The sequence below is a fragment of the Miniopterus schreibersii genome, assembly GCF_964146895.1.
Source record: "Miniopterus schreibersii genome assembly, chromosome: 16".
NCBI classification, from domain to species: Eukaryota; Metazoa; Chordata; class Mammalia; order Chiroptera; family Miniopteridae; genus Miniopterus; species Miniopterus schreibersii.
In genome coordinates, this window is record NC_138116.1 from 33,504,423 (window position 1) to 33,529,541 (window position 25,119).

Below are 25,119 nucleotides of genomic sequence, written 5' to 3' on the forward strand. Positions count from 1 at the left end.
AAGCAATACGTGCAGCACAAGGTTCATTCGCTCCAAAATTTCATTACAGAATATATGGCTTATGCCTCTAAGTCTTAAATAAAAATATAAAAACATGTCGTTAGTGTAGAAGTATATTAGAGAGTTTGGTTAGCTAACTCTTCATCTTCTATATCATCTCAAGGTAAGGCAATACTACAAAATACATATAATCTTAAGATTCTTCAATTTTTCTACACCATGGCCAGTGGTAAAAAACAAAACAGCACACAACTTGAACAGACTAGCCATTCATTAATGATGAAAGAAAAAGAGTAAAAGATAAAAGTTGTACATTGACCATTCACTAATACAAACTTATAAACATATAATTATACAGTGGTCTGAGACTTTCTTTAAAAACCTACTACCACTCCTACCTGAACTTTTTATTTCTGTGGATACAAGTGGCTATCCACACTACTTGATAATCAGTTGTATAAAAACAGCAGGTATATCACACCAGTTTCAGAATGTCTCTCAATAAAGAAAGCCTCAAGAACCAATTCTTAACAGCACTAGAAAGATTAACAGAGAAATAATAAAAAGTCAATACTGTGTAAAGATAAATATAATGGCTAAATTAATACTCATGGCAACTATCAGTCTCAGATAAAGTGATGCTTAAATATACCAGTTGAATGAACAGATTGTAAAGAGTGTGGACTGCCCTCTTCATTTAGTGACTAAATGAAGGCTAACGTTGCCACCATGAAATACCACACCAGCTTTTAAAGAACTTTAGTATTCTTTTATTATTACATAAAATATCTAATTAAGTGCTGAGTTAATCACTTAGGTCTGGGTACTATCTAAGCCCATATTAACTTAATTTCAACCCTATAACCCTGCCACCCCAACCCCCATTGTCAGCCTGTTTCTTTTCCTAGGCAGTTATTTATACTTAAGGTCTATAGTCTTCACTCCATTGAAATAACTACAAGAACACCAGTAATTTTCTTACTGTTAAATAACCAAATACTATTAAATACTTGATTTTTGATACTTGATTCTTAGTAAAATTTTAGAAAGCTTACTTCTACAAAACCTTCCCGCTCCTTATACCTTGCTGGCTAAGTTCCTCTGCCTTTCTCAGCGTCCTGCCCTAGGTACATATGCTCGCTTTCTATCCCCTAGGCAAAGGCTGCTGATCTCCCTACTTCAAGCAGCCATGAGCAGCCCCCAAACACCCAGTCTATTTTTTATGTTATAAACGAAGAAAATTTTAACATAACATTGTTAAAAATATATTTTTGTTGCAGAAGTAAAATACTAGTAAACTGAGGGAAAATAAAATCCATAATCCCAAAATTATACTTAGTAATTCAATGCGCATTTTAAAATATAAATTTAACTGGTAACTCCTGATGTAAAATTTCCCAATGGCTGTGCTTTGTCCTTAGGACAAAAGAAATTCAAACTCTTTAACAGTGTTTTATAAATTTCAACTAGCCCTCAACTCCCTACCCAACCTTGTTTCTTAAAATTCTTTATATTCATTTTAGTTGCCATACCCTTGTTCCAGCCTTTTTTTCCAGGCCTATGTATACAGTTCTCCCTATGAAATGCTTAATCCTCAGTTTCCCTTCCACTTACCCCTCCACACTACTCTCACTGCCAGAATACCTGCACAGTTCTTCTTACCTTGCTGCTGACAGCCCCAAGTCTCTTCCACCCCAGAATAACTAGCCTAAGCCAAGGTGGGACTCTCATTCACCTGGCCAGTCCTGGACAAGAAACAAGCAAGTCGTTCAACTCTGACAAATGAGACACGAAACCGCCCTCTCTTCTTCCCTGGGTGATATTCTGAAACGCTCAAACTCCTGTAACCATTTTGTGTCAGGACAACAAATTATTCAAAGTATTCTAAGCCAGTTAAAATCAGATTTCTGTCACTTATAGCCAAAAAGCCTAGTAACTAATACAGTTACTAACTTTCAGTTCCCATTTTAGACATCTTTTCCTCTGAGAAGAGTTCACTGACACATTCAAAACCTACCATGTTCGCAAAGACTTGTCATAATACCCATGCCTATCTGCACCATAGCTATCACCAAAGTGTATTACATGGCTATGCAATGATCTGTTTTGTCAACTAAAATGTATAACCTCTTTGGGAGCAGTGACTATTAGCTAATTCAAGGTCATGTTCCCATGCAATGTAAGAGTACTTAAAATATCTGAGGCCTGGCCGGGCGTGGCTCAGCGGTTGAGCATCGACCTCGGATCCAGGAGGTCACGGTTCGATTCCTGGTCAGGGCACATGCCCGGGCTGCGGGCTCGATCCCCATTCAGGGGTGTGCAGGAGGCAGTCATTCAATGACGACTCTCTCATCATTGATGTTTATCTCTCTCTCTCTCTCGCTTGCTCTCCCTTCCTCTCTCTGAAATCAATAAAGATATATTTAAAAATAAATAAAAATCTGAGAACTAAAGAAATTAGTGTAAATGCCAGTGTAACACTTTATTTTTGCAGCCATTGTAAGTAGGACATTGCGAAAAAGGATGCCCTAAACTCAAAAAACCTTAACCCTCTTTTTTGAGGGCTTTAAAAACAATTTTATAACTTCCAGCACATGAATTTTAGAAAAGATCATTAATAATAAGGCATCAGATCCAGGTAATTCTGGGTGATCAGTATGTCTGTCAACTGCATTAAGGCTTCATTATTCACAGGATGTTCAAAATACGAATGGCATTGAGGATAAACTACAGCCCAGGTGCTGCTGGTGCTCTCATCAGGAAGAAGCAGTGCAGAAGTGGCTGTCATTTATCTCATCAGTACGTCCATACTCCAAAGAGCTGCCACAAATGCTTCTGCTATCCACATCTCATATCAAACAGCCAGTACTTTTTAAATGTATATTGAAGGACAGAAAGGTTTTCATTGGTGGAAATAATGGTCTGTTAATTAGTACAATAAGTATTAAAAAGTGGTTCTCTTTGGTGAAGCTGAAGGTATGCAAAACATATGGATCAGCTAATAATATTCAGAGAAAAGTGCCACCATTGCATGAAAAAAGTATAAGAATTCGGTGAGGTCCTTAGAGATGTAGCTCAAGCCTAGATGTCTAACCAATCCTCTATATAGACAACATCAGTTTAGAGGAATTTCTCTCATTATCTCATATAACTGTAAGAGTAACAAGATTATATCACTGGAATATTGCTGTGTTTCTCCTGAGTAAACCTTCATGCAATGTGTCTTGATTGCAAAACCTAGAAGAATAGACCTGAACTTCATCAAGCTCATAAAAACCAGGTTATGTATGTATGGTTTTGTGTATAATATTTGATTAAGAAATTAGCTTTCAAATAATATTAAGATTGTGGGGAAATACTTCTAGGATAGTTTTCAATGGCTACCAAACTAACACAGTGGTTATTTTAAATTGAGTTATTTTAATTTACAACAATTACCAATGCAAACATACCACTGGGAAATACACGAGCAAAAATTCTGATTGGCAATACGTATGACAAAATATAATTTTATTTTTTTAATCCTCACTTGAGGATGTTTTTTCCATTCCTTTTCAGAGAGAGTAGAAGGGAGAGAGAGGAAGAAACATTAATGTGAGAGAACATCAATGTGAGAGAAACACATTGATTGGTTGCCTCCCGCATGTAACCCAGGTGGGGCTGGGGATCAAGCCTGCACCCAAGGTATGTGCCCTTGGCTGGGATCGAACACAGGACCCTTCAGTCCACAGGCCAATGCTTTATCTACCAAGCCAAACCGGCTAGGGCTAACAAAACAATTTTTTTCAGGCTATAGGAAACCCAAAAATCCACACTACATCTCAAGTCTATATGGCATACACCAGTCTACTCTGGTACTGAAGTAGCTGAGTTTTCTTTTCCATCACGTATTTTATGGGGTGAGGAGGAATTACCATCTTAGAACACCTAAAATGAAACTACTTGACCATCAGAAAAAATGTGTGATGCATCCAAATCCTTGCCTGCTTAGTACCATCAAGGACCTTGGTTGAGTGAGGAAGTATAGTCTCCAAGAGACTCAGATCTAGATCTGTCCCTCAGTTGTATATCTTTGAGGAAGTCACTGCATTTTCTTCCAATACTCCAACTTCTGTAAAAAATACGGAACTTGTACAAGTCTGGTACAAGGTAGTCATGATCCCTCTTATAGAACATTAAATATATATGTATATTAGTAAGTTTAACTTAGTCTGTAAACACTTGGAGCAGAAAATATGACTGTGGCCTTTGAATCTAGAAATGTATTACATAAAATATTTAAGAAATTCCATCTTTCTTTTTCTATTGCTCTTTGATACCACTACATTCTGTTGTCCATCCTGACATCAGTTAGTACATGGTTAACTAAAAATGATTAACTGTAACAATCACATTTGTAAACTGGGAAAAGATGACTGTGAGTTAGTTCACTGTAGGGTGATTACACCTTGGTTCTAACAAGTATTCTGTGGGGATCCAATTAGAGAACCACTGAAATTGATGATCTTGAAAGTTCTCTCCAGTCTGCTTAAAGACAATTTTGTATACACTATGCTTTGTATGGAATCTCCCAGATTAATAGCATGCTTTAATTAAACTAATAAAATGTTAAAAATGATAAAACCTTATCTTTAAAATTACAATGTACCCTCTGGAGGCAAGGCACAGTAAGCACAAGGAAGGAGAAACATTTCAGAAAAAAATTTTCTTCTTCCCTATCTTGACAAAACCAATCCAATTTCTGGAATACAGGTAAGAAAATATATTATTTATGTATAAGCTCACCTTAAAGATAGTTTCTCTGTAATAAATGTATCCCATGTATCAAGAATGTCTGAATTTCTGAAACACTTTTATTCTTAAGAAAGCAAAAGGTTTTAAACATTAGAGTTTCAAGCAAGACACAAAAACCTTAGGCATGATCATTCCATACAAATGATACTAAATACGGCCATTTCGCCTGCTCTTTAAAAAATAATTTCACTTCAGTTTGCCAAAATAGTTTACATTTCAACTAATTAAAAGAGCTCCACTTTGATGTCAGTTTTATTGTACTTACTAAAGTGTATCTGGAGGACCAATAATAAGGACTTCCCATCGGTAGAGATCATTGTCATCTATTAAACCTGCTGAAAAGCCTTCCACTGGATTTTTGTTGAGTTCTGTGGAGAAAGAAAAATTTTATCAAAACTTTAAAATTAAAGTACATAATTTTCACCCAATAGATAAATTACAAAACTTGAATATAAACCTTATTAAAACTATTAAATGGATATACCTGGGTCCACTAGCAAAATGCTACCTGATGACCAAAACATTTCCAACTCTTTAACACAAGGAAGCAATGGGTAAAAGTAAACTGCCCAGAAAATCAATTTCTAATGCCCTCTTACTTCTAACCCTGGTTTCCAGCTAGGTTCTTACCATTCTAGGTAGCTCTACAGTGCTACGGAGACACAGTAGTGTAGAGAGCTTGTTAAAATGCAAATATCCAGGCCCATCCACCAGAAACTCTGTTTTGGAGGGAAATTAAGCCAGTACTTCTGGCAATTCTTATGCTGTGATCTTTAAGATACACTTTCAGAAACACCAACAGAGTGCCTAATACCTTTGCATTGGAATCTGAGCTTAACCAACCTTCACTTATACTAATAATTGTATATCTATCTGACAACTCCTCTGTAATCTTGGGGGATACACACCTACAGTGGATATTCATGTGTATTTAATGAGGTATAATTTGCATTCAGTGAACTACACATATTTGATACATATTGATGTATGTTTACAACTCTGAAGCTATCATCACAATCATGATAGTAATATAAAAGTATATATATACATACATCACCAACTGGTAAGTCAGACAGGGAGCACTGACTGGCTGAAATTGTAAAGTGGAGACAAAGCCAACAAAAGAGAGGAGCTCAGAAAGAACTTGCTGGGAGTTTTAACAGGTTTGTAATTCTCGTAATTCCTGCCATCCTCTTCAAGGAGCTCAGTCTAACAATATAACTAAGTGTACTACAACTCAAAGTGCTATAAAAGACTGAAAAGTGTATTGGTAACTGAGAAGAAAATATTAATTTTTTTGAGGAATCAGAGGTGGTGTTATTTCAACTAAAATTTAACACCCCAAAATGCCAGTGAAACACAGCGCCAAAAGTGAAAGTTTATTTATATTTAAACATGAATGGCTTCTTTTCTCAAAATTTAAGGGGAGTTTTTTTTAGAAGTCTAATATTTTTGCCTAACAGGCAAAGGAGACTTTTATAAATAGTTTTAAATCAGTACTGTATTTCAAAAAACAAGAAATGCTTTTTAACATTTAAATAGCTAGTTATTATAACACATAAAAAAGATACTGAAAATGGAAACATAGGAATTACATTTTAATCTTATTTTGTTTATGCATGCAAGCATTTACTGAGTGCTAACTACAGGAAGAGCTGAAAGTCCCACTTTTACTATCAAGTGAGAGACAGGGTAGAACACAGACAACTGCAAAACAGACAGTTACTTTCTACACAGAGTTATCTCATTTCCAATCTTTTTCTAGATAAACACTAGATAAACACAGACCATTTCTCCAACATTGTACACAAAAGTCTTGTGGATGATTCTATAATTTACCTAGAAATCACCTAGTTGTTGCGTTTTCTGTCAGAAGTTTCATGGAGTTTTATAAATGTAGGTGGGTAAACTCTGAAATTAGCATATATGGTAAGAAATTACCCTTGAAAATTTTCCTACACTTCTCATAAAGTATATCATTGCTTCTTACTTTTGTCAATACACTGTAAGTCCTTAAAACCTTTTGCACATTCTTTCAATGCTTTTCTTCCACGGGTGTAATTGTGTCCTCTGCTTGTTTCACATAATACAAAAGCCCTGCTGAAGAATGTCCAACACCTCACTTTTGTCATGGCTTTTGCCCCTACCACGAGTCCTCATAGGTCTAGATCCATGGATATTCAATAGGTTCGATCTACCTATAGTTACAGATCAGTAGTACCATACCTTTATGAATGCTTCCTTCAAAGTCCACTTCAAATAACACCTTCCTCCATGAGGCCTTCCTTAAGTAATTTACCAAGTAATCTTTTGACTACTGAATTATTAAATATACTTTAATTATACTATTAATTATACTTTTAGTCTGCACTACATCACCTAGCACTTAACTATCAGCTCCTGATTCACACAATGTGTGTAAATGCTCCAGAATTAATACAGGAATTGAGGGGCACAAAAGAAGGACACATTATAATCATGAAGAGACAGTAAGAGCTTCTAAAAAGAGAAGAGACATCTGAAATAAGACAAAGGATTTGGGTGGGGGAGGTGCTAGAGTTAGAGGAGCATATACAAAAACTTGAAATATAGACATCAGTATGTGACTGGAACAAAGGGGCAGCATTAAGCTGAAACTAGACAGAAGGAACTGGACAGCAAAGAGCCTTTGTAAGACAGGTAAGCTTAGGCTTTATCCAGAGGGCTATGATGATGAACCTCTGGGTTTGTGTTTTGTTTTTAAAACAATGAGGTAACCTCATAAGATTTCCATTTTCAAAAACCAATTTTGGAGTATGTGAAAGATGACATAGAATGGAGCCATAGTGAAGACAAAGAAAACAAAAAGGAAGCTAGTAAAGTAATCCTGGAAAGTGTACCATTAGTATATGGTAGTGGGAATAAAGATGGAAAACACGGATATGTAGGAGACAGAATAATCAATCAAGCTTGGTGATGTGGGGGTTAAAATAATAAGTCAAAAATCACACACAATTCCTCAAAGTTAACCAGAAAGCTCCAATATAACCCAGCAATTCCACTCCTAGGCATATACCCAAGAGAAATGAAAACATCTGTTCTGTTCACATAGGAAGTTACACACTAATGTTTATATAGAAGCATTACTCATTAATAGTAAGAAGGTAGAAACAACCCAAATATCCATCAATGAATGAATGAACAAACAAATTATGGTATATACATACAATAGAATATTATCAGCCATAAATAGAAAGTTCTGATACATGTTACAACTTAAAGGAACCTCAAAAACATCAGGCTACTGAAAGAAACCAGACACTGAGGTCCCATATTGTATGACTCCTTTACTATATCCAGAAAAGGCAAATCCAGAGACAGAAAGCAGAACAGAGGTTACCAGTGGATGGGTGAGGGGGTAATGGGGTATGAGTACTTAATAGGTATGGGGGGTGAGGGGTTAGGGAGTGTTAGGATGATGAAAAAGTTTTGAAACTACAAAGAGATGGTGGTTGCACATTGTGAATACACTAAATACCACTGAAATATACACTTTAAAATGGCTAATTGTCTCAGTAAACACCTCTGAGTTTGTGGTACGGATTAGGTCATTTCTTGGAAAATTTGGGTAGTGTTTCTGATTGCCAATGGTCAAACTGTCCTGGCCTCCCTAGGCTCAATTCCTAGAGAGAATATTAAGAAGCTTTTATAAAAAATAAAAAATAATTATGACACAAGTGAAAATTTGAAGACAATAGTAAGATAATATTAAAAATATTAAATTACTGTTAATTTTTTAAATATATCTTTATTGATTTCAGAGAGAAGAAGGGAGAGGGAGAGAGAGAAACATCAATGATGAGAGTCACTGATCAGCTGCCTTCTGCACACCCCCTACTGGGGATGGGTCACCTGGGTCATAGGTCAATGCTTAAAGGATGAGCCACACCAGCCAAGCTATTGTTAATTTTTTAAAGTGTGGTAATGGGGTTTTACCCTTATTTTTAAGAGATATAGAATTATTTAGAGATACTGAAATATTTACAGACAAATGATTGTGATGTTTGGGATATGCTTCAAAATCATAAGGGATAGGAGTATTATTATAACTTTAAAACTTTTCTCAATGCGAGTCTGAAAAACAGCCTGGCCCACATGGCTCAGTGGTTGAGCATGGACTCATGAACCAGGAGGTAATAGTTTGATTCCCAGTCAGGGCACATGCCCAAGTTGCAGGCTCATTCTCCAGCAGGGGGCATGCACGAGGCAGCAAACCAATGACTCTCTGATCATTGATGTTTCTATCTCTCTCCCTCTCCCTCCCCCTTTCTGTCTCTCTCAAATCAGTAAAATTATATTAAAAAATATATATATATTTAAAAAACAATGCTAAAAAGGCAATTTAATGTAGTCTAAAATAATGTCTGAAAATATTTTGTTGCCCTGGCCAGTGTGGCTCAGTTGCTTAAGCATCGTCCTATGCACGGAAAGGTTGCCAGTTCAATTCCCAGTCAGGACACATAGCCAGGTTGTGAGCTTGATCCTCAATTGGGGTGCCTGCGGGAGGCAAATGATCAATGTTTCTCTCTCACATCAATGTTTCTCTCTCTCCCTTCCTCTCTCAAAATCAATAAAAATATATTTTTAAAAATTATTTTGTCAATAACATGAAAATAAACATTCACTGAGCCTCAGCAAAAACATGAGGTCTCAAAACAATAACATACAAAGACCCAAATACTGTCATTTTATACTTGACTATTAAGGAAATAAGCTACTTTAACACTGTGAATATACTTTGCCAAGACCAAGTCTAACAGCTACAAAGTCGAATACAAACTGGTATTTATAGCCTAGCACTGATTTTCCTTTATGTCTGGGTGGTTGTAGTCTCCTGCTCCAGGGAATGTGCATTTCTGTCAAGTTTATTTATATAACACACAGCTGGCTGTAAGGTACATTTCTATAAAGTGACTATTTTTACACTGGCTTCATTTTGAAGTTTTGAAATCACAGATAGGACCTTTTATCCGGAAACTAACTAATTACTCCTAAGTACTGAGATGGCTTGTCAAAATAATTTTGACCTTATTATTAGAGGAATAAGTTGCCATATTACTTTAAAACATATAAATCACCACAAACCCAGTCACCAAAATTAACTGGGAAAACATTCCTTTCCTGCAAGCTTCCATTAATTATTATTTTAAAAAAGTAATATATCGGTAAATAACTGCAAAAGTCTATTTATATTTCCTCTATTGATTTTAAGATGCATCCATTTAATGATTTTTACGGATTTCTTATAAATTTTAAAAGTTTAAAATTAGGGTTTTTTTTTTTTAAATATATCAAGCCATGGGCTAGGGATAAGGCTGGCTAATTTCCTAATCTAAATAATTTTCAACTCAGATGGGTTCCTTATACAGTGCGTGAAAAACCTATATATAGAATATGGAGCAGATAAGATATCATGCAAAGATTTTGCCAATATGCTTCAGAAAATTTGCTTGGCAGAATTCAGGACCACATTCCTAAAATTACACTTAAGGAAGGTCTGCTGCCCGCAGTATTTCACCTTGCTTATTTCCTCTTCAAACACTTAAATCTAGAGGCTCTTCAACATTAAGTCTTAAACATGTTGTTGCTTATGGTTAAAGTAAATACAGTAGCACTATCATATATCTCTGTCAAGATTTGCTACAGCAGGAATTCCTCACAGTACAGAAACTGTTATGCCTAGACACTATAGTCTGTAGTTTTATATAAAAACTCCAACCTACTTGGTTATCTCATTTATTTTTCAGAAACAAATCTGATAAAGACAATTCTGGGGGGGAATTCTTAATTTAATTTCACAAGAGAAAATATGGGACATAGTTTTGAGCACAGAGTATAGTATTATGTCAGAACAGGGTTTGGATGCCAATTCTCTCACTAGCCTTACATCTTGAGACCAAAAATAGATTTGTTTAAGATGTAACTTTTAACAGATTTTAGCGAATAGGCCATATGTTGGAAAAAACACTGTAGTAATTTTGCCAACATAAATATTATATATCTACAAGTATAGTCTACATATTTAAATCCAAGAGTCACAGCTCGTAAACAATCTTCTGCGAATGACTAGCACGTGATCACACCGCATTGCACACAGTAATTGTCCTGTGGCATGACTTTTTGCAGCAGTTTTAACATCTGCTGGCCAATGTTCCCACGGGTGCTAAGCCACACCACAGCAGTGTGCATTTGTTTACTTGAGGTAACTGGTGAATGTGCACATTTACTAGACCTATTCAGTATAAATTTAAAATTACAGTAATACATATAGAAACTTTTCTATGGAATTATTTTCATACATACTTCATTTTAAGTGCACAAACGTGTCTACATAAGTAAAAACAGGTAAACTAATTTGTCAATTCTTAAACGTTCTAATTCAGAAAACCTTTCTTATTTTGTATCAAGGTTTTACTATCATTTTATACCTTAAGGTCACTTAAGTATGGTATCACTAGACACTTGGCTTCTCCCCCTACTTTTTTCAATTATACTTTCACAAAGCACATTTGTACTTTCCTTGTACATTTGTAGAAGTATATCCTAGAACCTAAACTCCTGTTAAGTTGAATTGTGAGTCAAAGGAACATGCATATCATCCATGAAAAGTTTATTTCAATTTATATTCCCAGAAACACTGTCGGTACTTATTTCCCTTCAGCCTTGTTAACACTGGGTATTATCCTTTCCCAATGACCACTGACAACTTATATAATTACCTATTTATATTTTTTGCCCTTTTTTCCATGAAGTGATTCAGCTTTTTCTTACTGATTTGGGTGAGCTTTTTAAGCATTATAGCTCTTTATAAGTGCCATTTTTGTTTTAAAATGTTCTTGATTTTTGGTCTTTTTAAGTTTTCATTTTCAATATAAGTTTAAAAAAACAACAAGCTAATTTTCTTTCTTGACTGCTCTTTGGTTTGTCATGTTTAGTAAAGCCTTATTCCCTCAAGTTCAGATCAAAACATTCTTGATTGGTTTCTTTTAATGAGCTTATCTGTTTTATTTCAACTATTGAATAATTGGCCACAGTCATGTTCCTCATCTGTAAAATGAGGATAACTGTCTACTTCATAAGGTCTTTTTGAGGAATACATTCTTGCATGCACGCACAGTGTCCGACCTAGTACCTGGCACACTGTAGGCACTCAAAAACTATCACAACTTCTTCATAATTTATGCAAACATAAAGATATAAATGGAACTCCCATCCACCTATCCCCATATATCCCCAGTTGTTCCAGGGAATTCTATTAAATAACCCATCTTTTCCCCAAGATCTGAAAACTAGCTATTGGTAGATCTCAGACTTGAAAGCAGGTCATCAAACTCTAAATTTGCTGCTTCTTTCCACTGCAGCACCGAATCTTGGCTTTGGTTTCAGACCTATCTACAATAGCATTTCTTTATAAAGTGTTTAACTCACCTTAAAATTGATAAAGAAACTAAAATAACCCAAAATGACAGTGTCCATTCTTTTGTTGTACACATAAATTTCTAAACTGACTATAGAGTACCTCGAAAAAATTCCCAATAAATTATTAAAATGTTTATGTGAAATCCTTCAGATTTTCTGCAGTACTTATTTTCAAAATTGGAAAAGTTTATTTTAGGTAAGAGAAAGAAGCAATAACTATTGTGTTTGAATCTTTTAAAAAACTATTCATAAAATAAGCCCTGGCCAGTGTGCTTAATGGTTAGAGCCTTGTCCTTCCCACCAAAGGGTCGTTGGTTCGATTCCTGGTCAAGGGCACGTACCTGGGTTGCAGGTTTGATCCCTGGCCCCGGTAAGGGCGATATGGAAGGCAACCAATCAATGTGTTTCTCTCTCTCTGTCTCTACCCCTTCTTTCCACTCTTAAAACAAAGCCAAAAAAACAAAACATACAATGGAAAAAATATATATATTCAAAAAATAAGAACTGATTGTGTATGCACGCACACCTGTGTTTTAAAGTCTCTACCAGCTTTTCAATGGATCTACAGATATAATAAAAACTAAAGACAAATATTACACAAAGCCCAGGTAAAATGTTTGATATACAGTAAAGCATGAGACTATTTCCAATTGAGGAGAAGAGCAGATTCCTAAAGGAATATATGAAAAAACTGAATTTAACCCCAGAAAATAAAAAAGGAAGCACTGAGGCTAGAGGTAGATGGCGATCAACCATTTAGATGGAAAGTAAGTAATTCTTAAAGTAATCTAAGGAGCTGGATCCAAAACCAACAGAAAATATTTCCTATGCTAACTAGTAGTTTGGTTTAACTGCATTCCACTAGCTTTAAAAGGATGGGGAAAAACAATTTCACAAAGAAATGAGAGGCAGTAACATGTGCCATTAAATGAAGGTTAGGACGCTATATTAATTAAACCATGTAATGTCTGCCTTCCCATTGTCCTCTCTCATACCCCCTCCTATTTCCCTGATAAACTCCAAACTCAAAGTTAGAGAACTGTATGGAATTTAGAACCAAATGCACCTGACATTTACAGCAACCAAACTTTAATCACTTAAGTCAGCAGCCAGTGATTTACATTATACAAATCTGAGACACTGGCATGCAAAAATCAAACTCTCTTGCCCTGGTCAAGTGGCTCAGTTGGTTGGAAAGTCATCCTGTACATCGAAAGGTTTCAGGTTTGATATCTGGTCAGGGCACATACCTAGGTTGCGGGTTCAATCCCACGTCGGGGCGCAACAAAAAGCAACTAATCAACGTTTCTCTCTCTCTCTCTCTCTCTCTCAAAATCAATAAACATATCCTTGGGTGAGGAGTTGAAAGGGAAAAAAAAAGGTCAAAATCTCTTGTTGTCTCCTTAACTTATTCATAAAATATAAAATTTTTTAAAAGCTGTATGTTAATGTTAGATTATCAATCTGAATTACCAGCTTAGTGAAATTTAACTTTTAATTATCAATGAAAACTTTCCAGAAGTCAAGACAGTCATATCCATCCTGTGCTTACTTGCACTGTAAGCAGAAAGTTCTTTCATAGTCTTCCTCATAAAGAGCAGGCAGGCAAATATTTTAAAATTTGTTTGTTAGACTTAATATACATCTCTGAGTTTAAAATATTTCATTATGGATGGTGCTAAATTTGAATTAGCGAGTTCCCTATTTATAGTTGTTTTAAATTCACTACAACTACAAATAATATCTTGTATTATATATAATCTGGTAGGCAAAATACAATTTACTGCTATTTTATTATTAAGGTGAGCTTTTTTTATGTGCTAATTATAATAAAATAACATGCTGTTCTAGTCATTTACCTGTTTCTTAAAGATTTTCATCTTTTTTAGTTCGTATTAAGTAAAATTATCAATTTTTAAATATTATATTCAGATATCTATCTAAGTTCTTATTTCTAACTTTCAATTGATTCTCTGGATTTTTTTTCTTTTCAAAGTTTTGATTTCAGAGAGAGTAAAGGAGGGAGAGAGAAACATCAATGAGAGAGAATAACTGATGAGCTGCTTTCTGCACACCCCCTGCTGGGGATTGAGCCCGAAACCCAGGCATGTGCCCTGACAGGGAATTGAACTGTGTTTGCCTGGTTCATGGGTGGATGCTAAACCACTGAGCCACTGGGCAATTCTCTGGATTTTTAAAAAATAGATCATCACTTGGTAACATTCTACTTGGTTTCTTTGTTTGTATTACTTGTGTTTTACTTTTTGTCTTGTTTTCCTGCATTGGCTAGAACATTACCAAAAGTAGTGATATACATACTTTTATTATTTATATGTATTTATACCTACTGTTGATTCCATACCATCATTATTTATGCATTAAAGCAGTTTCTAAAGTTCTAAGTTGATTGTTGTTTGGTTTGTTTTTAAAGATCGAGCATGAATGGGAAGCTGAATTTTTTCAAATGCCCTTCAACATTTGTCTACATGTTATTATTGGTCCATAATCATGGCATTGTTTCTTCTTTAATGTATTAATATATAGTATTAGTAGTAATATGAATACATTATCTAAGCAATCCTAAATAGAATCCCATTGGTCATTTACTACACTGCCAGTTTCAACTTGCTGAAACTTACCGAGGATGTTGGCATCTATAGTGGGATTGGTCTAAAGTGTTTCTATGCTGTCAGATTTTTATATCAGGGTTATCAAAGACTCAAAATGAAACACAAAGCTTTACAACCTTTACAACAGAGTAATTAAAACAAAGTGGGATAAATACCAGAATAAACAGGTCAATGGAACATACCGAACGAAAACAGGCTCTTTGGAAATTTACAGAATTGTCCATTGGGGGAAGGGGAATAAATCCAAAACTTATACACAAATTATACATTTATACATAATATAACATTTACCAAAATAATTGATTCTTATTTTTTTAATTCTTTGGCTGGACTAAGCAAGACATGAAACTCAAACGTCATAAAAGTCAGAGTGGCAGCTTTGTCTACATAAAAATGTAACTACTTGAACCACAGGAAAAAATTACTTACATATGACCAAATGTTAATCTACTTTTAGTGCATGGATTTACATAAGAAATACTAAAAAAAGGCAATGCAAAAAGTAAAAACTGAAACGGGTAACACAAATGTACAGCAGTTCCTCCCTTATCCGCGGTTTCACTTTCCAGGGTTTCAGTTACCTGTAGTCAACCTAGGTCAGAAAATAAAAATTCCAGAAATAAACAATTGATGTTTTAAATTGCATGCTGAATAACATGGTGAAATCTTGCACCGTCCCGCTCCATCCTGCCCAAGACACGAATCATCCTTGTCCAGTTATCCATGCAGTAAACGCTCCCTTCCCACTTGTCACTTAAGTAGTTGTCTACAGTAGTTATCAGACTGACTACAGTGCTTTGCTCAAGTTACTCTTATTTTACTTAATGGGCCCAACACAGAAGAGTAGTAGTGAGTTGCAAATTAGGATATGCCTAAGAGAAGCTGTAAAGTGCTTTCTTTAAGGGAAAAGGTATGTGTACTGGGGGAAAAAACAGTATATATAGAGTTCAGTACTGGAATGTATCCCCCACATATAAGGGGGACTACAATGAGATGTTCTGACTCATAAATGCACATTAAAATACAGAGTTGATTCCTGGTTCTTATACTATTTCCTCTAAGTATGCCCAATCCCCCTCTGGCATAAGAAAGAAAAATAATCTCACCAGCAGGACGTGCCAGTTCCAATCCAAGATCTCTTCCAGGAAAGGAAAACAACAGGTGTGATTATGTGTAAATAACAGTGATATACTGCTACTAATTCACTGTCTGGTCTATCTCCACATCATGCCTTAAACAACTCCTCAAACTTTTCCCTGAGGTGGTACTATTAGATTATGTTTCTCTAATTCTAATTACGGTTTGTCTCCTTTTTTTCATTATATCATATTAGCCAAAGAAGAGAACCCTACTGCCTAACCAGAAATGTCATACATGGAATATAATCTTTACTAAAAGGCATGTTGGACATTATAGTGGTTTCCACATTAAGGAAAAATGACTTCTAAAAAAAATTCTATCTCCAATGAAAATACAGGTGAGCCTAAGTAAGAGGCCTAGAAAAGCACATGGAGATAATAAAGCTTATTAAAGAAAAGAGAAGCACACTGGCCAGTGTGGCTCAGTTGGTTGGAGCATGTTCCCGTACACCAAGAGGTGGTGGGTTCAATTCCCTGTCAGGGCTCGTACCGGAAGCAGCCGAACAATCTCTCCCTCTTTCTCTCTCTCTCAAATCAATAAAAAATAATAAGAAAAAGAATAAGAAAAAGAAGAGAACCAAAAGATAAGAGCTTGACTATGACCACACCTCTCTCTACCATACATAAGACCTTCTTTGCAAGAGAACTAAAAATGAAGGTAATAGCCCTGGCTGGTGTGGCTCAGTTGGTTGAGCTCATCCCATGCACCAAGAGGTTGCTGGTTGGATTCACAGCCAGGGCACATGCCCAGGTTGCGGACTCAATCCCCAGTAGAAGGCATGCAGGAGGCAACCTATCAATGATTCATCATTGATGTTTCCACCTCTCCCTCTCCCTTCCTCTCTCTGAAATCACTATAAACATTTTTTTTTAATGGGCAAAGGACCTGAATAGACACTTCTTCAAAGAGAACATACAGATGGCAAAAAGACATATGAAAAAATGCTCATCACTATTCACCAGAGAGACGGAAGTTAAAACTACAATGACATATCGCCTCACACCTGTCAGAATGGCTGCCATCAATAAATCAACAAACAAGTGCTGGCGAGGGTGTGGAGAAAAGGGAACCCTAGTACACTGCTGGTGGGAATGCAGACTGGTGCAGCCACTGTGGAAAACAGTATGGAGTTTCGTCAAAAAACTAAAAATGGAACTGCCTTTTGACCCAGTGATCCCACTTCTAGAAATATATCCTAAGAATCCTGAAACACCAATCAGAAAGAATACACGCACCCCTATGTTCATGGCAGCGTTACTTACAATAGCTAAGATCTGGAAACAGCCCAAGTGCCCATCAGTAGATGAGTGGGTAAAAAAGCTGTGGGGCATTCACACCATGGAACACTACGCAGCTGTTAAAAAAAAAAAAAGGAGGGTCTCGTTTTACCCTTTGAGACTGCATGGATGGACCTAGAGATTATTATGCTACGTGAAATAAGCCAGTCAGAGAAAGACCAGTATCACATGACCTCACTTATCTATGGAATCTAATAAAATAAACTTACCAACAAAACAGGTTTGAAGGCATGGAACAGACTGACAAATTTCAGAGGGGCCCGGGGTAGGGGAATGAGAAGAGATTAACAAAAAAATTTATATACTTATATGCATAGCCCATGGACACAGACAATAGTGTGGTGAAGGCCTGGGGCGGGGTAGTGACTAGGTAGAGGGGGCAATGGGAGGAAAAATGGGGAACATCTGTAATACTGTCAACAATAAAAATACAATGTATTTTTTTAAAGTGGCATTGCAAAGCAAGTTCTGAATTGTTTCAGAGGTTTTAAAAGTGTTAGAATGCATAAATAAAATACCATTAATAAAATAGCTTCTGCTGATAGCAAGGCCCAAACAAATTTTCCCCAGAGAATTACAGCAAACTATTAATAAAGATGGTAATACTGGAAAGCAAATGTGTAATCTCGATGAAAACAGACCTATTTTGGGAAATAAAAGCCATCTTATACTGTGATTTCATAAGACACAAAAAAAATGGCTTAGGGGAGAGTTGGAAGAGATTAATCAAAGAACTTATATAACTTATATGCATAACACAGAGACTTAGACAATAATGTGGTGAAGACGGGGCAGGTGTAAATGGGGGAAAAAGGGGACATCTGTAATACAACAATAAAAAATTTTTTTAAAGGCTAACATTGCTTTTATATAGGAAAAAAACTGTTGGTACACTTTGAAAATATAATACTTAAAATGTGGATTTAAAAAATAATCTTTTTTATTATTTCTTGAAAAAACATGGAAGGCGCTGTTTTAAAAAGCATATATTACTTTTATAATTAGAAAATAAAGCTATTTCCATGGCAGGAGGAGCACTGAGTTTATTTTCATCCTGTACATCCTTTCCCTCTCCCTTTCCCTTCTCAACCTCCCCATTTTCGGAATCCATCATATGCAAGCTCAAGACTTCTCTTGGACCATTCCTTTCATTTACCGCCAGCCAGTCCATTCAACGTAAAAATCCATCTATGCATCTATCTATGACAATTCTTCCTTCCAAAATGTCTCCAATATCAATCTACTTTTAGCACTGCTATCCTCAACATCATTAGTCTAGGTTTAAACCCATACTGAATATTGTCTTCTGTACTTACCGTAAGGATAATTTTGAGGATGTTATTTTTTATATTCAAATACTATCTTCCTTATGAGGGAAGGCATTCAGGAGAAGTAATTTTCTAATTTCAGTAATACTCAGGATTCTTCAAAGTGTGTAGATTATTTGAATCTTAATGATGCCATGAATTGTGTAACTGATCAAATCTGCCTCTACACTTTGACTGCCAGAACACTTAAGAGCCAGTTTACACCAGCAATAAGTGCACAGAATTATTTCATGTGTATATTAACTATAATCTAATTCTACAAATACTTTATGCCTGTATCCATTTTTTTTTTTCTCTCTCACTTCTAATGAATGTCAAGTTGTTTTAGTTTACTCATTTATTCAAAAACTTAAGTATTGTGCTAGGCACTGGGGATATAGCAATGAACAAAATAGTCCCTGCTATCTCTTAAGACAAAACAGTCCTAACAATCTTTCATTCTGGTGGGGAAATATATACAAACAAATATAGATAATGTCAATGTAAAGAAAAATAAAGCAGGACAAGAGAAGCGAGGATAGGGATATGGCATGGGAGTGGGAGTTTACAAACCTTCAAGTGGGAGTGCATGTAGACATTTCGGTATCCCAAGAATCCCCATAAGCTACCTACCATAAACCACTTTTTTTTTTTTTTAAGACACTGACTTTATTTTATTCATTTTATTTTTAAAAAATATATCTTTATTGATTTCAGAGAGAGGAAGGGAGAGAGAGAGATAGAAACATCAATGATGAGAGAGTCGTCATTGATTGGCTGCCTCCTGCACGCCCCCGGACTGGGGATGGAGCCCACAACCTGGGCATGTGCCCCGACTGGGAACTGAAACTTGATCTCCTGGATCCTAGGTTGATGCTCAACCGCTGAGCCACACCCAGCCAGGCCCATAAACCACATTTTGAATAAGACGGGAAAACCAATGGTCCAACAACTCATCAAAACAAAAAATATTTAAGCAATACTTTATCTCATCGTTTTCCCTACTCAAACACCTTTCTGGATGATGGTGATGGTTGCACAACAATGTGAATGCACTTAATGCCACTAAACTATATACTTCAAAATGGTAAACTTCATGTTATTTATATTTTACCACAAAAAAGGCCTTTCTGATCCTCTGCTCTCTTATGGTACATAACCAAATCTTTGACAAATGCTCTCTCTAAAATCTAGCTCCATTCAATTCTTTCTCATCCTCTACATCCCTGAATCACTGGCATTCCGAATACAACCTGGGCTTATGAATCACCTCCCCCTTCCCTTCAGACTCTCCTCTTTCACTCCTAGTTTTCTCATATCTCTCTGAACACCACTTCTCAGTGTTGTAATGGCTCATTTTCCTCCACCTGCCCTCCAGACATAGCCTTCTAAGAATATCCCACCATTTGCCCTTTTCTATTTGCTCAACAGTCTGCTCTAGGCATTTGCACACACTAAGAGGCTTCAAATATTACCGCCTATAGGGGATTACTTACAAATTTACCTCTCATCAGCTTCAAAATCCAGGCCCTCAACCTAAACTCACCCTCCCTCCCAAACCCGTTCTTCCACTTGACTTTGCTCATTTATTTCCCTCAGACACCAAATCGTGACACCTGGCCGTCATTACCTATTGCTCCCTCTCCCTTACCCCTTACATCCAACTAGCCGCCTAACTGATGCCCCTACTTAGTGTCTTCCCCAACAATCCAACCTACAAACTGCCACCAGATTAACCTTCTTAGATATAATTTTGGTCATTAACACAGTGCTCACGGTCCTCCGCGATCTAACTGCAAAAGAAACGTTTCCATTTCTCTCACTATACATCCTCCCCACCTCTAAATACACACACAGCGGTGCTCATGACGACCACTGAAAACAACCCCTACACCATATCCTACCCCTTTCACTCATGTCAACCCCCATCCTTAAACAGTAATTCATATTTGTTTACCTTACCAGCCCCTTACCTTTGTTTGTTGAAAAACTACCAAGGGCTGGTTCAAATTTCATAGCCTCCTAACAACCTTCCCAAATCAGGAATGTAAATTAAGTTTCTCACCTGTGTTCCCTGGCACTTTATGTTATTGAATTTACCACATTCTGACTATATAAATTATGTTCATCCTTACAACTCAACTATATTATAAGGCGCTCAAGAGAAGCCACTTATTTGAGGGAAGGGCAGATACAAACCCTCACCTGACTACTACAATATATGAACCCTAAGTATAAACCCTATACTTTTAAATAAGAACCATGCTAAACACATATTTCACATAGCATTACAGAATATTTATTAAGCAGCTACCATTACGGTTCGCCAAAATGACATTTAAATTTAGGTGAGTCAACTGGACGCATAATCACACTCGACTGTAATTATGTAAAGAGTTTGCGGTTTTGTTGGTTTTTTATACATTTTTACTGATTTTAGAGAGAGGGGAAGGAAGAGGGAAAGAGAAAGAAAAACATCAATGTGAGAGAGAAACATCAATCAGCTGCCTCCTGCACACACCCCAACCAGAAATCAAGTCCACAACCTGGGCATGTGCCCTGACCAGGAATCGTACCAGTGACCTTTCGGTGCACAGGACAACGCTTACCAAATGAGCCACACCGGCCAGGGCAAGAGTTTGGGGTTTGACAGTAGTGATTAGGAACAACCAGATCAACTTACTCTGGGTTGTAAAACAGGTCCAATTCTTATTACATTATGACTCGGCTTCAACAGACACTGCTTTCTAGCTACTTACTCTTAATCTCATTCCCTCTTAATCCTGTGCAAAACAGACTATGAACACAGACTAACTAACTGGTCTCTACAGCAATGTTTTTTCAGGCTTAGGCACTCAGGTTCCCAACTCTAGCTACACCACCGTTCTTGGAAACCTGGTCTTTCTGTGTCCCCAGGGCACTAATCACCCCTAGCTAATAAGCACATACTCAATACAGTATTCTTCCTAGTGGTTCCGTTTTACAACCTCAGTTGACAGAACCACTTAATTATTCATCTTTAGTGCATGTGAAGCACAAGTAAGCCAATACTCTCATTCTCATTGTTAAAGACACAAATTAAGAAACAACTCCAAATGGATAACCAAAAAAGCTTCCCAGGTTTGGGATAGCAAATTCCACCAAATTACAAGCTATAATTTTTAAAGAATGGGAACTCAAGCCTGAACTAGAAAAATAATGACTGGTCTGGTTCTCCCAGCTGAGAACCAGAACATGAAGATAAATAGTCGTCGTCTTTTAATTTTATTTTTAAATTACAGGTGATATTCAATATTATTTTATATTAGTTTCAGGTGTACGCATAGTGGTTGGAAAACTATATAATTTACAAAGTGATCCCCCTGATAATTCAAGTACCCACCTAGCACCATACATAATTATTACAGTATTACTGACTATATTCCCAATGCTAGTATTGTTCTTTAAGAAAATACTAGAAATACTTGTTCTTTAAGAAAATACTAGAAATGCTTTTCATAAATTAATTTATAAAGTAAATCTACAACTGCATTTTTAAAAAATATATCTTTATTAGTTTCAGAGAGAGGAAGGGAGAGGGAAAGAGAGAGAGAGAGAGAAACTTCAATGGTGAGAGTCATTGATCAGCTGCCTCCTGCACACCCCTCACTGGGGATTGAGCCAGCAACCCAGGCCGTGACTGGGAATCAAACCGTGATCTCCTGGATCCTAGGTCGACACTCAACCAATGAGCCACGCCAGCTGGGCTGCAATTATTTTATGCTCTTCAAAATACTGACATACTAAATTTTTTTGTAAAAGCACTCTAGTACCTTATGCATACCAAAAAGCTCTTATCTTGTATTGGGTGGTTTAATGGACATAATAAACATTAAGAGAATTAACAAGAGATACAATAAAGCCTAAGATTTTGGTCTAAATTCACTGCCTTGCATCCTGACTACTAGAAAGACAATAAGATAGTGAAACAAAAAGGATGCTATCATACTCGCTTCTTTGCTTCCAGTTTCATTCCTCTACATCAATGTGTAGCCTCCTGCTATAGAATAATTTATCTGCTTGAGGTAGCAACAACCCATAAAACAACTCTGAAATTATTTACATATTTACTCAAATTTCTAAAGGAAACCTAAACACATACACAAAAAAATAGAATTTAAAACTTTCTTGAAAGAGAATTTATGTGACTGCCACTTGTTGGGCTCTTGTATTACATTAAAAATAGCAACGAAGCCCTAGTTGGTTTGCCTCAGTGGTTAGAGCATCGGCCTGCAAACTGAAACGTTCCAGGTTCAAATCCAGCCAAGGGCACATACCTCAGTTTCAGGCTCAATCCCCATCCCCAGTCGGGGTGGGTGCAAGAGGCAACCAATCAATATCTGTCTCTGTCTGTCTGTCTCCCTCCTACTCTCTCTGAAAAGCAATGGAAAAAATGTCCTCAGGTGAGGATTTAAAAAAAAAAAAAGACAATGAAGACAAGAGTGTATCAAAATGAAAAATGTTTATATTACACCCTAGCCAGTTTGGCTCAGCAGTTAGAGCATTTCCCGAGGCCTGAAGGGTCCCAGGATTGATTTGGGCAAAGGGCATGTACCTCTGTTGTTGCAGGCTCAATCCCGCCCCAGTCTGGGCACAATGTTTCTCTCTCTCTCTCTTTCTCTCTCTCTCTTTCTCTCTCTCCCCCCACCCCCCCCTCCTTCCACTCTCTCTCTGAAAAGCAATGGAAAATATATCCTCGGTTGAGGATATAAAAAAGAAGTTTATATTACCAAGTACAGTAACATACATATGATTACAAAATATGTAAACAAATGCATAGTTAAAAGGTTGGAGGACAAATATAGCAAAACTCTAATGAATTATGTTCTGATGAAGCTGATATTTCTCTCTCTCCAATTAACCAACTTCTCATAAATATAAATTTCTATAGTTTAAAGATTAAATACATTGAAAATTCAGAACATTTTTATAATGGTTAAGGATTTCAACAACCACAGAAAATAGGCATAATATTGATCTACCTTTTCTAGCCAATTCATAAACCAATTTCTCTCTTCCCCGTGTAACTTTTTACTATGATGCCTTGTCTATTGCCATTGAGGCTTTTTAAAAAGGTATTTTAAAAACATTTTTATAATATGCGGCTACTTATAACGAGCTTAAAATGTCACTAATGTTCTCTTCGTCCAAAATTAGTTTTCTCCTGAAAAGAACTAAACTATCACCAATAGAAGTTCCTAATGGAATTATGCCAAATAGTGACACATTCCCTGGTGACACTCATTAAAAGAAAACTTAAGTATCGTGCCTTTTGAGTGGAAAGACTAGTTTAGTCAGATCACTCAGAACAATGAGTTACTAGTACTAACAACATCTCATTTATCTAAAAAGCTTTACACATTATAAAGTGCTTTCATGGAAGTGTCTAACAATCTAATATTTCTATTGTACAAGGCAACTGATCATATTTAGAGGCAGCAATAATCCAAAATCCAAATTATCCTGATGGAGTTTCTCAACAAAGCCACAGGCAAATTGTTTCTAAAGCAACTATTGTCAAAAGTTTCTCCCCCACCATTTCAAAGAAAGTTATTTTCAAAGTCTTATCTCATCTTAGGATAGGAAACATTCTAAGTATTAAAAGGAAAAAAAAGAAAACTTAAGAAAGTCTAATTAATTGGACAACTGAAAAATTTTTCCATATGTCAAAAGAGCCATTAAAAAATTAAAAGGCAAACTTAGCTGCTCTTAGAAACCGTTAAAACAACCAGCTCACATATACACAATTCAAAACTGTCAAGAAGTGTTCAACTTTCTTGGGAATTTTAAACATAAAATTTTATTCTTTTACCTAGCAGAATCAAACATTTTTAGAAGTCCCTGATAATATTAAGAACATGGTAAAAAGTGGCATTTTAATACAATGATACTGAAAATATAAGTTGGCACATTTTAGAGGCAATTGGTGATATTTATTAAGAACCTCAACAAGAATTATTAAGTACTGGGAGTATAAGATACAACATGATGACCATAGTTAATATAAGAAAAATCCACAGAAGCATTAGCTATAATTTACATAATGTATAATTATTTTTAACTTTTTGAAAAACCTGAAAGTCAAAATTTGGAGAATTGTATGATACCAGCATATGAAATAATGCTATACATCTATTTTTAAAACTTTGAAAGAGTATTTAATGACATGGGAAAATATTTACAACATGTTTTTTAAAGGTAAAATACTGTGAATATATCTAACTCTTTAAAAAAACAACACACATTACACATATGTACTTAAAAAACAAAACAAAAAACTTTGGCCTAAACCTCTAATCTATCTTCCAGTTCAAGGTGCCAGTATGAGCACATGTGTTTATTTCCTTTCCTTCCTAATAACTTAATTAAATAAATTTTCTAAAGAAATTTTAAAATAATTTTTTAAATTTAAAATATTAAAAAGAGTAGGTTAGATCGTTCACAGTTCTGAAA

At 36.0% G+C, this 25,119-nt stretch overlaps 1 protein-coding gene across 1 annotated transcript in view; it reads right to left on the reverse strand.

Annotated features, from left to right (window-relative positions):
- The window catches only part of UBE2G1 (ubiquitin conjugating enzyme E2 G1), a 90,548-nt gene that overhangs the window by 25,843 nt on the left and 39,586 nt on the right, over positions 1-25,119 (reverse strand). The window contains exon 2 of the mRNA XM_081161277.1: positions 5,060-5,162. Within this exon, the coding sequence (XP_081017403.1) occupies positions 5,060-5,162 (103 nt within the window). The remainder of the gene's footprint in view (positions 1-5,059; positions 5,163-25,119) is intronic.